Source organism: Rhinopithecus roxellana, chromosome 5 (genome assembly GCF_007565055.1).
Source record: "Rhinopithecus roxellana isolate Shanxi Qingling chromosome 5, ASM756505v1, whole genome shotgun sequence".
NCBI lineage: Eukaryota > Metazoa > Chordata > Mammalia > Primates > Cercopithecidae > Rhinopithecus > Rhinopithecus roxellana.
In genome coordinates this window covers 8413882-8429658 of record NC_044553.1, presented here as the reverse complement: position 1 = coordinate 8429658, position 15777 = coordinate 8413882, and the positions used below count along the sequence as shown (strand labels likewise).

At 42.7% G+C, this 15777-nt stretch overlaps 1 protein-coding gene across 1 annotated transcript in view; it reads left to right on the top strand.

Moving 5' to 3' along the window:
• Positions 1 to 15777, top strand: part of NID2 (nidogen 2) — a 63503-nt gene that overhangs the window by 30158 nt on the left and 17568 nt on the right. The window contains 3 exon segments of the mRNA XM_030930574.1: positions 8095 to 8238; positions 8929 to 9057; positions 10544 to 10687. Coding sequence (XP_030786434.1) covers positions 8095 to 8238; positions 8929 to 9057; positions 10544 to 10687 — 417 coding nt within the window.

Sequence of the window (15777 nt, the reverse complement as noted above, 5' to 3'; positions counted from 1 at the left end):
ATAGTAGCAATGAGCAAACTGAAGATTAAGAAATTGTTTCAAAAAGAGATAAATTTTTAAGAAGTGCAGTACTTGTAAATTGCATCCCACAAAACATCTTTTGGAAAAAAAGTTAAGACCCAGTTAAATGGGAAGACCATTCCATATTCATGGATTGGAAGACTTAATATGGTTAAGATGTGAATACTTCCCGAATTGATTTATTAATTCAACATAAACCCTATGAGAATCTCAGCTGGCTCTTTGCAGAAATTGGCAAGCTGATTCTAGAATTTATATGGAAATTCAAAGAACCCAGAATAGCCAAAACAATCTCGGAAAAGAAGCATAAAGTCAGACTCATATTTCTCAAACTCGAAATGTAGAGTAATCAAGACAATGTGCTCCTGGTATAAGAATACACATACAGATCAAGGGAATAGAGGTGGGAACCCAGAAATAGACACTCACGTTAAAAGTTGATTGCTTTTTCAACAACAGTGCCAAAACAATTCAATGGAGAAAGAATAGTCTTTTGAACTGTTAACTATGGTGCTGGGACCACTGAGTGACCACATACAAAAGAATGAAGTTGAACCCTTTACCTCACAGCATATCCAAAAATCAACTCAAAATGGGCCAACAGACCTAAGTGTAAGAGCTAAAACTTTTAGAAAAAAACATGGGGGTAAATTTTTGTGACTTTGAATTTGGTAATGGTTTCTTAGGTACGACACGAAAAGCACAAGCAACAGTAAAAGAAACTGGGTGTCATCAAAATTTTAAAAGTTTATGCTTCAGGCCGGGCTTAGTGGCTCATGCCTGTAATCCCAGCAGTTTGGGAGGCCGAGGTGGGCGGATCACGAGGTCAGGAGATGGGGACCATGCCGGCTAACACAGTGAAACCTTGTCTCGACTAAAAATACAAAAATTAGCTGGGCATGGTGGCGGGTGCCTGTAGTCCCAGCTACTCTGGAGGCTGAGGCAGGAGAATGGCTTGAACCTGGGAGGCGGAGCTTGGAGTGAGTGGAGATCACACTACTGCACTCCAGCCTGGGTGACAGAGCGAGACTCCATCTCAAAAAAAAAATTGTGCTTCAAAGAACATTATTAACAAAGTGAAAACACAACCCATAGAATGGGAAGACAGTATTTTAAATCATGTTTTTAATAAGACTTGTTCTAGAGTCTATGAAGCACTCTCTTACAACTCGGAGACAAGCTAACTGAAAGATGGGCAAAGGATCTGCAATGACCTTTCTCCAGAAAGATATACAGATACCCAATGGGCATGTGTGAAGATGCTCAGCATCATTAGTCATCAGGGAAATGCAAATCAAAACCACAATGAGATACTACTTTACCTCATGTGGTTGAGTATAATCAAAAAACGGGTAATAAGTGTTGGCTAGAACGTGGAAAACTCGGAACCCTCATATGTTGCTGGTGTGATTATAAAATGATGCGGCTGTGAAAAACAGAAAACAGCAGTTTCTCAAAGTGAAACACGATGTTGCCATTTGATGGAGCAATTCTACTCCTCCCTGTATACCCAAAAGAAATGATAACGTAGGTCCCTACAAAAACTGATTTGTGTATATTCATAGTGGCATTATTCATAATAGCCGAAAGGTAAACATGTCCATCAGTTGATGAATGGGCACCAAAAAATATATTCATATACTGGAATATTATTCAACCATAAAAAGGAATGAAGTACGGATATGTGCAACAACATGGATGAACTCTGAAAACCTTAAGTGAAGGTAGCTAGTGACAAAGGACAGCACACTAAATGGCTGCATTTATGTAAAATATCCAAAATAGGTAAATCTACATACATAGAAAGCATATTTGTGGTTGCCCAGGGCTAAGAGATAATGAGGGAATAGGGAGTTAATAGCTAAAGGGTACAGGGTTAATTTTGGGGGTGATGGTTGTATAACACTGAATATACTAAATTGTTTAATTATGTACTTTAAATGGATGAATTGTAGGGTATATGAATTACATCTCAATTGAAGGCCGGGCATGGTGGCTTATGCCTGTAATCCCAGCACTTTGGGAGACTGAGGTGGGTGGATCACCTGAGGTCAGGCATTCAAGATCAGCCTGGTCAACATGGTGAAACCCTGTCTCTACAAAAGAAAATAAAAAATATATAAATATATACACACAAAAAAATTAGCCAGGTGTGGTGGCATGTGCCTGTAGTCCCAGCTACTCAGGAGGCTGAAACAGGAGAATTGCTTGAACCCAGGAGGCGGAGGTTGCAGTGAGCCGGGATTGCGCCACTGCATTCCAGCCTGTGCGAGAGAGTGAGACTCCGCTTCAAAAAATAAAAATAGAAGCAAACAGTATTAGAAACAAAACTCTAAAACCATTCTCATCGGGCACAGTGGCTTGCACCTGTAATCTCAGCTACTCTGGAGGCTGAGGTGGGAGGATCACCTGAGCCCAGGAGTTTGAGACCAGTGTTGGCCACATAACAAGACCTGTCTCAAGCAGTGGTTCTCAAATTTCAATGACCATTAGCCTCACCTGTGAAGACTGATTTTAAAATGTTCTAGGCATATCATGCCACAGAAAGACATGCAGGAAACTTAAAAGCATGTTGCTCTGTGAAAGCAGCTAGTCTGAAAAGGCTACATACAGAATCATTCTAACTGTGACATTTTGGAAAAGGTTACACTATAGAGACAGTAAAAAGGTCAGTGCTTGCCAGTGGTTCAGGAGGAAGGAGGAGAAGGATGCATAGGTGGAACATGGGATTTTTAGGGCAGTGAAACTATTCTGTACGATACTGTAATGTTGGATATAGGCCATTATGCGTTTGTCAGTCTATAGAACTGTCCAACACCAAGAGAGCCCTACTGCAGACTATGGGCATTAGTTAATAATGTATCAATATTGATCAGGGATAACAAATGCACCACACTAATGCACAATGTTAATAAGAGGGGAAACTGCACATTGTGGGTAGGGGGATATGGGAGCTCTGTACTTGCTGCTCCATTTTTCTCTAAATGTAAAACCATCCTGAAAAGCAAGGTTTTAATTATTAAAAAATGTTTCCAGCAAGCCAGAGGATGAGCTTGTGAAGTCAGGGAACTCTACAGATGGGGAGTGGCTTTGTCGGATCAAGGGGACATTTAGTTCTGAAAACCAGGTCATGTTTTCCCCTGGAATGTGAGAGCCACACAAGGAGAAAAAAACCATCTTCATTCACAGCCACTGTATTGAAACTGTTGAGCCCAGAGTTAGCTCCTCAGCGAGGTGAATCTGTAAGTGATGCACAGTTCTGTGCTTTGTTACTGGAGCTGAGGGCTCCTTAAGCCTCAGCAGGCTCAATAAAGAAGCGTTGCTTCAGCAATATGACAAGATTAAGGTATCAGGATGGGACTCTTTTCTAGGATGCAGAAGTGACTTGTAATGAGAATCCCGAGGTGGTTTGGTTGATTGGTTTTAAGAAACTTGGTTGGGAATGTAGGCACTGGGTGCCCAGAGATGGGATTGTAAGGTAGCAAATGAACACATGAAAATGTGAGTTGATTTTAGAGGAACATGTAAATTAGAAAGGGAAAGATTGCTGTACTAGATTTCTCAATGAGCAATTTAAACAAAACTACTGGGGAGAATGGTCTTTACCTTTAAATGTCCAGGTCAGCCCTGTGTTGGGTGTAGGCATCTGATCTGCAAAAGCAACCGTTCGTGAAATAATCTCCCAGGCTATGGAGTCCCATTCAGATTCTGGAACCATTTAGGAAAAAGATGTATCTCTGGGTGTATTTTTCCTAGAAGACATACCAAATGAGAGTAAGAAAGGATCAGAGAAAACAAACTGGCAGGTACCAAGTTGCTTGTTTTCTTTAGAATTTTATGATTTTCCCTATCACCCCAGTCAAATAATATCAAAGGATGGTTTACTTGGTGCCAAGTACTGTTCTAAGCACCTTACGTGAATTAACTCATTTAATCCCCACAGCGACCTCTACCCAGTGGTGGGGTGGGGGAGGGGTTGTTATCCCATTTTACAGATAATGAGACTGAGGTATAGAAATGAAGTAATTTGCCTGGTCATAGTAAGTGGTGAGTTAGGACTCAAGGGCACTGGCTCCAGTATGCACACCCTTACCCCTCATGGCTCTGATATTCCACACTGGCCTCATGACTGCCTCATAATTTAGACCAAACTTTAAAAGAGGCAATGTGTGTCTTTTAAACCCTTTGTGTTTGAACCCTACTTCATCCACCCACAGCAGTACTGTTCATTCTACCTGAATAGGAGGAAAAAAAGAAAAGCAACAAAAAAGAAGCACCAACAGACAAGTTTTTTCTTTCCCCTCTTGGTGCATAGCAGTATCTTCCTAAGAACTGCTCACTTTTTCCAGAGGGAACTATCATCTGGTTGGAATTCATGGGAAACAGCACAGCTGTCCACACCTGATGTGGGTGTGGCACGATTTCCCAGGGCAAGGATGCAGAACTGGGGTGTCTTTCCCAGTGAGTAATCAAAGCCTCTGTCCCTCGTTGTCTTCCCAACCAGCAGTACCACCCCCCCACCAATTGTTTGAACTTTAAGTTTTAAGTGTGAGTTAGCTGTTTTTGTTTTTTTTTTTTCATCGTTTTGGGGGGTCATAAAACAGGGTCCAAAAATCCTTCCTGTCCTTCTACTTCAATGGTTGTTTTGCCAAGTTGAGGAGGCTCTGGGCAGAGGGCCGTGCAGTGAAGCTGAACGGACGGTTCCTTTAAGGAAAACCGCTCTTCCCCTTGATTAAATGAGTAAATTAGTTCCAGATCCTCTGCTGGAGAGTCGAGCAGTTTAAGAGGGTGAAATAGAAAATGTCTTAAGAAGGATACTGCTGTTCTTTACTTACTATAATAAGAGAAAAGCTTACAAGTCATAGAGAAGGAGTCGTGAAATGGTTTTAGAAATGTATTTTTAAAATGTTTTGGGAAGCCAAGTTCAGCGAATGGGGCCCCGTGCTCAGAAGAGCACCATGCTTGGTTTAATGCTTTACTTTGAACCATGGGCTCCACATTTTCATTCTGCACTGGGGATTGCAAATTATGGAACTGATCCTGTCAGTGACATACGTTTTAAATCAGTATTGAGTAATTAGGGACACTTTCTTCTCAATTTTAGATAGGATAATATAGCCCATCCAAGTTTGCAAGTCAACTTTTGAGCTGAGTTTTTGCTTTTGTTTTTTTCTTGTAATGCCTAACAGGGTGGTAAGCTCTTGATGTCCATGTGAACTCACTAATCTTTGCTGGAATGTGCCATGGTGAAATTTTGATGCCGGAAAGTACTGAATAAGAAGGCTAAGCATTAGTATCTATGAATTAAAACATGTTGACGATTACTTCCTGCTTTGGTGGGGTATGCCAGGCATTTTGTACAGAACCTGCCGAAAATGGAAAAACAATGATGGGGGAGAATCACGTTCTTGTCTTACATTGGGTCCTCATGGATGAGGACATGACCTTGTCCTCAGTTATAACCTGTTGAGGACTGACTCAGGAACCTGGTCTATGCTCAAGTTAACTCGGCAACCATAACCCCAGCATAGTGCCTCCTTCCTGTCTGCCAAGAGATCCAGAGGAACAGACTTGCAAGGATGTCTGCGTGCTTCAGGGAGCTAGGCTTATGCTTACATAGTTCATCAGGTTTAAAAAGTGCTAGAATTTTTTGTTGGTCCTTTGTTTTGGCAAAGATTCTGTTACTCCAGCCAACAACATTGTGGTGAACTGAGGATAAACCCCATAGCCCTCCTTATTTTCCGCCAATAATACGGGAATCAATAATATGGGAATATTCTACTCCAAGAATGCACTGTGGTGTTTCTTATAAAGTGGGATGGAAAGAGTCTGCCAGAAAACAAGGCTGTCTCAGCCAAGGCATCCCAGCTCACAGCAGGCTATGAGAGGGCACTTGGAAGAGCCATAGCATGGGCAGTAGGGCAGGCACTGGGAAGAATGCCAGACACTCTGAAGGACTGGGAGTGAGTCCAGTCTAAGAGGTTGGCTGCAGCAGTCAGCACTTGGGATCTAGACTAGGAGTCACTTTGGGCAAGTCTCCCCCCGATAGCAGTAGGGTTGTGGTTGCCGAGTTGAGAGTATAGACCAGGTTCCTGAGTCAGCATCTGTTACAATGGAGAACAACAGGGTCATGTCCTCATTGAAGGCTCAGTATAAGACAAGAACCTGATTCTCTCCTGTTGTTGTTTCTCCATTTTAATAGAAGATTCTGTACAAAGTAGGGTGGGAGACATGGGTCAGACAGAGTGAAATGATAGAGAATCCAGGAGGAGGTGGTAAAATGGGTGGTACTGCCAGAGTCTGCCTACAGATGCCATGATACTGGTGTCTGGGGGTAGTGAGAACTGGCAAGTAGCACGGGACTCAGAGGATGCTAAGCTGGCTATCAAGACAGGACCTCAGGCACAGAAGTATGAGGCAGAAGCCTGAGTTATTACAACTTAGATGGAGCCCCCTTCATAGCAGAGATGCCTCAATATAGAACCTGACAGGCTTAGCTGTGGCTCTGGAAATTTTTTGAGTCTAAGATTAGAGTTAATTCTAGGGACTGAGATTGAGCTAGAACCTCAAGTAATGATGAACAGTGGCCCCACTGAGAAGGCAGAAGGAATGCAGTCAGTAGAGACTGGGTAGACCTGCCAACGGGGAATTGCCTTTCCAATATATTCTGTTGGGTTTTCTTAATTTTCTTTAGCAGGATTGGCAGATGTACATATTCTTATTTCCATTTTACATGGCAGAATTGGAAGTACACAGAAGTGCTCGAGTTGATAGATTCATTCTACCTGAGCATCTGACACTCCTTCCAATACCTCTATGCCATTGGTAGACTAGATAACTTCATGAAGTTCCTTCAGCAAGGGTTGCAGCAAAGCGATGGAAAGCATGGGCTGTGGAGCCAGATTGCTAGACTTTTATTCCAGCTCCATCCACCTCTTCTGACGGTGTTACGCTGGGCAGGTTATTTGGTCTCTCTGTGATGCAGCAGAAGTGGAGATAATATTTTCCTCACCATGTAGTTAGGAGGATGTAATCAGGCATTCTTCTATCTGTTTAGAACAGTGCCTCACACATAAATGCTCAATGAGCATTGACTATTATGTAGAAATAAATATATCTTTTTAGGACGTGGTCTTGTTCTGTCACCTAGGCTGGAGTGCAGTGGCACAGTCATGGCTCACTGCAAGCTTAAGCTCCTGGGCTCAAGTCATCCTCCTGCCTCACCCTCTGGAGTAGCTGGGACTACAAGCATGGGCCACCATGCTCGGCTAATTTTCTTTCTTTCTTTTTTTAGTAGAGATAAGGTCTTGGCATATTGCCCAGGCTGGTCTTGAACTCCCGGCCTCAAACGATCCTCCTACCTCAGCCTCCCAAAGTTCTGGGATTACAGGCATGAGCCACCGTGCTCAGCCAAAATAGACTTCTCTAGGGAAGGATTCAGTTGTTAAGTAATCGCTACCTAGTGAGTAATGGATCCTTGGTAAGGCTACTCCTGAAGAGTAAATACTGGGTAAGTCATTCCCATTTAGTCTTAGGAATCTTTAAACAGCAAGATTTTTTTAATTAATTGGATTTACTCATAAAAATTGGGAATTTTAGTAAGAGATCGAGAGATTTAGAACCAGGAAGTTGGAGTCTGAGTCCTTGCTGTGCCACTTCCTGACTTTGTGAGCTTGGGCAATTTTTCCCATGTCTCAATTTCCTTATCTGTGAAAATGACCCATAACGGGGATAACAGCTCACCACACAGAATTATCCCAAGAATCACAGGAAATAATAGAGCAAAAGCACTTTTAAACAGTTGTGTTGGGTGTTTTTATTCCCTGGATGCAAACCTACTGAAAGCAAGTAAAGGTACTCGTTGTCTGTAGGGTAGGCAATAGGAAGCCATGCTGGAGTTTAAAACTGAAGTGCAGAAAATCCCTAGCTTTGGATATGGATAGTTGAGTAAGGTCTCCAGGTGTGTCCCAAAACACAGACATGCAGTCAGTTCCGAGGACTCTTCTATCTCTATCTGTGACATTCTCTTACCAATCGCCAGATTGTACTTTTATGTCCCCTCTACTCAAGCAGAGGATTCAGACCCCACTCCGGTGAATCCTTGCTATGATGGGAGCCACATGTGTGACACAACAGCACGGTGCCATCCAGGGACAGGTGTAGATTACACCTGTGAGTGCGCCTCTGGGTACCAGGGAGATGGACGGAACTGTGTGGGTAAGAGCTATGTTCTCATGTCTCCTTCTTGTAGCCCTTGTTCTTCCTCTGCCCTCCGAGCATTATATCTGTAGAAGACAAGTGTCTGTCACCTTTACAACCTCCATTGTCAATGATTTCAGCAGCTAACCTGAATATAGTTATTTAAAAATTAAAGCTAGCTGTTTAGGTTTGAAAAGATGGTTTGGAGTGGAGTGGATTTTGCACTGGGGCTGTGAAAAGAAAACATCTGTTGCAATTCCTGGATGTTTTGAGTTAAGTTTTGTAATTTTGAGCCTGTAATAAGTAGTTCTTAGACTTACTAAAAATCTCATTTTCTGGTTTTCTTTAAATTTTAGACAGACATTGTGTTTCTTATATCCCCAAAAGGCAATGGTAGAAATTTTTTGATATTAAAAAGAAATTGTTGGTTTTCTTCCAAGTATCCATTATTTTTAAAACAGTTAAAGAAGTCTTAGAATATTCACTTAAAAATTTATCTTCCTGTGGTGTTTACTTGAATGGCATGAAATTTTTACTCTTTTTGGTTATCTGCAACATGCATTTTTATCTGATTTTTAAGAATTCTACATCTGCCAACCATTTGTCCCATTGAAGCATCATACTGGTGAGAAAACATTGAGTTTTTAGACCCTCCACTTCTGGGACCCTTGAATTAAGCAGAATTTTTCTGTTCTCATTTCTTCTTAGATGAAAATGAATGTGCAACTGGCTTTCATCGCTGTGGCCCCAACTCCGTGTGTATCAACTTGCCTGGAACCTACAGGTGTGAGTGCCGGAGTGGTTATGAGTTTGCAGATGACCGGCATACTTGCATCTGTGAGTTCCAAAATCATTTTCTTGTGTGGCCAACATGGTGCTCTTTAATCTTGCTCTTGATCAATGTTTTGACTTCTGCTATTCAGAGGCTCTGCTATATGGTTTTCTTAAGAAGACAGGTTACATTAAAATAACCCAAAGCTGGGCTGGACGTAGTGGCTCACACCTGTAATACCAGCACTTTGGAAGGCTGAGGCAGGTGGATCGCTTGAGTTCAGAAGTTCAAGACCACTCTGGGCAACATGGCAAAACCCCATCTCTACAAACAATACAGAACATTAGCCAGATGTGGTGGCACAAGCCTGTAGTCCCAGCTACTTGGGAGGCTGAGACAGGAGGATTGCTTGAACGCAGGAGGCAGAGGTTGCAGTGAACTGAGAGCATGCCAGTACACTCCACGCTAGGTAATAGAGTGAGACTGTCTCAAACGAACAAACAAAACAAAATCTCTCAAAGCTATTGCTCAGTTTCAGCCCTGTTTATTTTCACTCTTTTTCCCTAAATTGATATTTTTGGTGTTGAGTTATTGAAGGATGCCCACCTCAGTTGGGATTTCTGGCCCAATCATGTTAATAAGATGATGAACCTCTCTAGTAAACACCTCCACTCTTTAGATAGAGCCTAAAGTATTTTTCAAATTAGAAGAGATGGATTCATCATTCACTGATGCATGTCCTGCTTGACTGGCTAAAGAGCTCTTTCTGTAACAAATTACCCCTTCTATATTTCAAAAAAATACTACAGACCTAAGAATGGATCAAAAGAACTATCCTAATTCATCCCATTGATAAAGCTGGATGAGAGTAAAGAAAATGCACTCTTTAGCCAGGCATGGTGGCTCACGCCTGTAATCCCAGCACTTTGGGAGGCCGAGGTGGGTGGATCATGAGGTCAGGATTCGAGACCAGCCTGACCAACATGGTGAACCCCTATCTCTATTAAAAATAGAAAAATTAGCTGGGCATGGTGGCTTGCGCCTGTAATCCCAGCTACTCACGAGGCTGAGGCAGGAGAATCAGTTGAACCTGGCAGCTGGAGGTTGCAGTGAGCCGAGATTGCACAACTGTACTCCAGTCTGGGTGACACAGTGAGACTCCATCTCAAAAAAAAAAAAAAAAAAAAAAAAGAAAATGCACTCTTTAATTCACTGGGATAAGGAGGGGTAGAAGTGACAAGAGAAACCGTGTGTGTGTGTAGCAATTGCTCTGGAGTGTTATAAACTTTAATTGAGGACTGCTTAGGTGATGGGTTTTTGTGCTTAATATTTTAACCACAAATTCATACCAGTACTTGAACTTTAATAGCATATGAACCATCTAGGAATCTTATCAAAAATCCAGATTCTGAATCATTGCCCCTGGAGTAGGGTCTGAGAACCTGCATTCCCTGGTCTGTTGCTGTTGGTCTGTGGATCATACCATGAGGAGCAAGGCTCACCCTTTGCAGGCCTAAACTCTTGGATGCCCTTGCCTTCTTCTCTTTTCAGTGATCACCCCACCTCCCAACCCCTGTGAGGACGGCAGTCATACCTGTGCTCCTGCTGGACAGGCCCGGTGTGTTCACCACGGAGGCAGCACGTTCAGCTGTGCCTGCCTGCCTGGTTATGCTGGCGACGGGCACCAGTGCGCTGGTAAGTAACTGCGGGTCAGCTTCAGTGAGTGGCAAGTCGCCTTGGATGCACATCCCCACATAGATGGAGATCTCCCAGAAAAGACAAAGGACTTCCTTTGATTCTAACAGCCTTGTGGCTGCCAAAATAGCGAGAAAAAAAGCATCCTTTGAATTAGAAAGGGGAGCCAAGGGTGATTTCCTGTGGACTAGATGGACGAGCATATATGGCTTCCTTGGTGGAGACATTTCTGTAGCACTCAGGAACTTCTAACATTGGTTCCTTGGAGCCAGTGCCGGCTGGAGGAATTTAGGGAAAGTTGCATACCTTCCTGTTAGGCAGTCTCCACCTTTCAATTTCTTTGGTTAATGGCTTAATTCAACACTTATGATTGTGCTATTCCCCTGCTTTAAGTGATATTTTAATCTATCTCTAAACACATATATAATTTCTAATTTTTCTCTTTCAAAAGAGAGAAGAACTCCACACATATAAAAAGACACACATATCAAAACTTTTCTCCCAGAAATCTATCTTTAAGACTTAATACAGTATTTTATAAAAGCACCAAATCATTTGCAAGGCTAACCACTGCAATTTAACTTGGAAAGAATGTGTGAGGTTGTTATTTAAAGGCTAGACATAACTCTCTGAGTATAAAATGTCCATGAAACTAGGATTAGGAGTACTTTAAAATAGAAATCATTTAACAAATCTACTTAAATCACAAAAGGTTTTCCAAACATACCCTGTGGTATGTGATGAGATTGAAACTCGGTTTCATATGAGTCACACACACAGTTAGGGTAAAATGACACTGGGGATGAGAGAATGGTGGGAGAAGTGTTTGTAATGGGAACAGACCTGCTGGGGAACGTGAATCTTAAAAGGCAGACTTTCCCCTGCTCCTGGTGTTGCTGTCTGCATCTGCTGCCATCCGCCCAGGCCCACTGAGCTGATGTGCTAAGAACAGCTTTGCAATTCCTGAGAGCTTTATACCAGATCCAAATAGCACGGGCCTCCCTCCTCCTCACCAGATGTTTGATTCTCATCCTTCTGCCATTCCTTTTTCCCTTTGGTTTCAGCAGGATGGGCTGAGTGGACAGCAGGCTTGAGGGCATGTGTCACTGACAGAACAAAGGTCATTGTGACAGCACCTCAGCTCTCCACTTCTCCCTGGATGGGGCAGGCGCACATGGTGGTTTCTGAGCCTCATTCTTACTCTTTCCACTTGTGCTGTACAGAAGCTCTGCTGCATGGTTTTCTTGAGCAATTTATGCTGAACTAACCCAAAGCCGTGACTCAGTTCAGCCCCTCCTCCTTTTTTTTTTTTTTCCTAAATAGATATTTTTGGTGGTGTTATTGAAAGTTGAGGCTATGGCTTTTGAATATTTGCTTCTCCAAAACTCATGTTGAAACTTACATTTCAATGTGGCAGTATTGAGAGGTAGGGCCTTTAAGAGGTGATTGGATCATGAGAGCTCTGCCCCTATCAGTGGATTAATGGGTTATCATGGGAAGGGAACTAGAGGCTTGATAAGAAGAGAGACCTGCCTAAAATAACATGTTAGCACACTCAGCCCCCTCACCATGTGATGTCCTGCACCACCTCAGGCCTCTGCTGAGAGTCCCCACCAGCAGGAAGGCTGCCACCAGATTTCGCCCCTTGACCTTAGACTTCTCAGCCTCTAGAACTATAAGAAATAAATTCCTTTCCTTTAGAAATTACTCAGTTTCAGATATTCTGTTATAAACAACAGGAAACTGACTAATGCAGATGGTAACCCTCAGTTGGGATTCCTGTGTGTCTTGGTTTTAGGCCCAGTCATGTAAGAAGACTATGGACCTCTTGAATAAACACCCCTAACTCTAGATAAAGAGTATTTCCCAATTAGAATGAGGTAGATTTGTAATTCACAGATGTTTGTCCCACTTAACCAGCCAGGAGCTCCATCTGTCATAGATATACTGGTGAGAAAACATTGAGTATATCTGTCATAGATATACTCTTTACAGATACCCTCTACAAGTATGGAGTTCAGGGTGAGATGCCACAGCCTGACAGTGGGAATGATGCTTTTCCTTCTTGTGGAACACATCATTTGGTTTCGTTTAACCCTAGTACCAGCTCTAAGAAATGTGAATCCATTGAGAAAAGTCTTGTCTGTAGAATTTCTTATTTAAACATCTGGCTGCTCAGATCAGCAGAGATGGTGCTTTTAAAATATTTAATTCCTTAGTGCTCTGGTTTAAAGCAAAGAAGTTAAAATTAATTTCAGCCTAGATGTGATGAGTGTTAATCAGAATATTAATTTAGATGCTGTATGCTTTGATCACTTCTAAAATGATTATTCTCTCCCTCCTTTTTTCTTCTATTTGCCCTACAAGACTTTGGTTACCTTCTGGGGTCATGTTAGAGCTCTGAAATTGGCTACTTTTTCATATTGGGAATTTAAGTATTGTCTTTTATTTGCCCTCTCTATTTTTGCCATTTTCAATTGTCCCTATTTTATTTCTGGCTCTCTGCTTTTAGGATTCTTTCCAAAGCCTACAAACTAAAAATATGCCAAACCCATCAGATGCTTCCCCAGTGTATTGGTTACCTATTGCTGTGTAATAAATTACCCTAAAGTGTAGCAGCTTCAAACAATAGACATTTAATATCAGTGGTCCAGGGACCTGGGAATGGCCCAGCTGGGTCCTGTGCTTTAGGATCTCTCACAAGACCACAGTCAAAGTGTCTGGTGGGTCTGTGGTCTCATCTGCAGGCTTAACTGGGGAAAGATCCACTCATGGTTATGGGCAGGATTCGGTTCTTTGAGGACCATTGGATTGAAAGCCTTGGTTCCTTGCTGGTTGTTGGTTGCCTTCAGTTTTTGTCACTTGGGCCTCTCTAACATGACAGCTTACTTTATTAATGCCAGAGAAAGTCTGCTAGCAAGATGGAAGTCATAATCACAAAAATGACATCCCTTCAATGTTGCTTTATTGATTAAAAGCAAGTTACTAAAAAGGCAGGGATTACACAAGACCATGAATCCCACTAGGTAGGGATTGCTGGGGGCCATCTTAGAGGCTGCCTACCACAGCCACTTACCATGTGGCCGCCTTCTAAACTTCCAGATTGTGGAGTAGTAGAGAATGAATGGTCATTTTCTTAAAGACCCATGCATAAATCAGGCTAGGCTAATCATGAAAGGAACTTGAAGAATAAATATAGAAATATATGTGTATGTGTGCATATTTAAAGGCATTCTATAGTACACATGTGTCTCAGTGACCAAAGAATAGAGGCTGTATTTTGTGGGAGCTATGCATTGTTAAAGCACATGTGCTCTTTTACTCCATCAAACTAACAATAAGGGGGTGTGGGAGTTTTTCTCCAGCCACAGTTTGTTAAAAACCCAGCTCCCTGGAGAGGCTGCACTTGGATTTGGGTTCTCAAGTCTGGTCTGAGTCACTAGCCAGGAGGCTTTTATCCAAGTAGAGTTAAATCCTCTGCAGCTTCCCTCAATCTGGAGTGATTTCAAACTTGTGTTGGTGTGAGCTGGATATTTCTCAGACATGTTTGTCCTTTTGGATTGTTGTGACTTGGCCAGGTACAAAAGCAGATTGTCTTGAGTTTGGGACCTTCCCAGGAGGAGCAAGTGTGAGTGGAAGAAGCTGGGTTACAGATGGCCCATTACCCAGAGTCATCATTACTCAGGAGGGGCCTAAGGGTAGATACTGACATACTGACATTATTCTTTCTCGGGTTTCCTGGTGTTTTTCTTTTTCTTTTCTTTTCTTTTCTTTTCTTTCTTTTTTTTTTTTTTTTTTTTTTTGAGGCAGCGTCTTCCTTTATCACCCAGGCTGGAGGGCAATGGAGTGATTACAGCTCACTGCAGCCTCAACCTTCCAGGCTCAAGTGATCCTCCCACCTCAGCCCCCCAAGTAGCTGGGACTACAGGTGCATACCACAATGCCCAGCTAATTTTGGTATCTCTTGTAGAGAGGGGGTTTCATCATGTTGCCCAGGCTGGTCTCAAACTCCTGAGCTCAATCGATCTACTCCCCTCAGCCTCCCAAAGTGCTGGGATTACAGGTGTGAGCCACCACACCCGACCTAGCTTCTCTCTTTTTTGATAACAAAAGCATTGTCTCCATTATGTGCCTGGCCAGGTTTCCTGTTCCAAGATGTTGGGTATGATATGGTAAAATACAGGAGGAGGCAAGGATGAAACTTGAAAGGAAGTAGTTTATTACACTCACAGGTCTGGAGTGGGTTCACCACATGCCACGCAGGGGTGCAATCAGGAGGGTGCCCAACTGAACAGATTATGGAGTAGAAAGAGAAGTGGGACCTGTGGGCTGAAGCCTTTATTGGGATCTGGGATGGGTTTGAGGTTAATTGATGCCAGGAAATTTCACTGGGCTCAAAGGCAAGTGGGCGGTGGTGAAGGGGCGGGAGCCTGGGGGAACTCGAGGCCAGTGGTTAGGTTTATCATCAAGCAGTTCCTAGTGGTTTTGCTCAGTATTGGGGCAGTGAGAAGGATGTTGAAGCACAAAAGCATGAACTCAAAGGATTTTTAACACATCTTCCAAACAGTTTCTTTACCAGCTTAATAGATGATAGAGTGGAGGATTGCACTGAGATTAAGCTACCTTTCATTACCTGAGTGAGAAAGGGGCTCTACTACTTCTTGAATGTTTTTGTCTTTATAGCAGTCCCTACAGACCCCTGCTAGTAATGACTAAGCATAAGCAGTGGCCTCCTTCTCCAATGGTGCAATAAAGTTCCTCCCTTGCCAGGGGGCTGAAAGTCTTTCCATGTTTTCTCTGTTGATATCTGAAGTCCTGTGCATGCATGCTCAGAGCCTGGAGGGACTAGCTGGACTCTCGTCTCTATCATGGTGTGAGAGGCCCTCCAAGGAGGAGTCAGGACTGCAATTCAGGGAGTCTCGATCTTTGGGGCAGGAATTTCTCACCTGTGATATCAGTCTCTTTGGGGACTTTCTTCTCCTTCCTTGTTGGTCATTTCTAATAGCTTCTATCTACCCAAAACTTTAGTATCTTTGATGATGCCAACAGTATCTTTGGGGAGGAAGGCTGGTTTTTCAGATTTAGTCAGA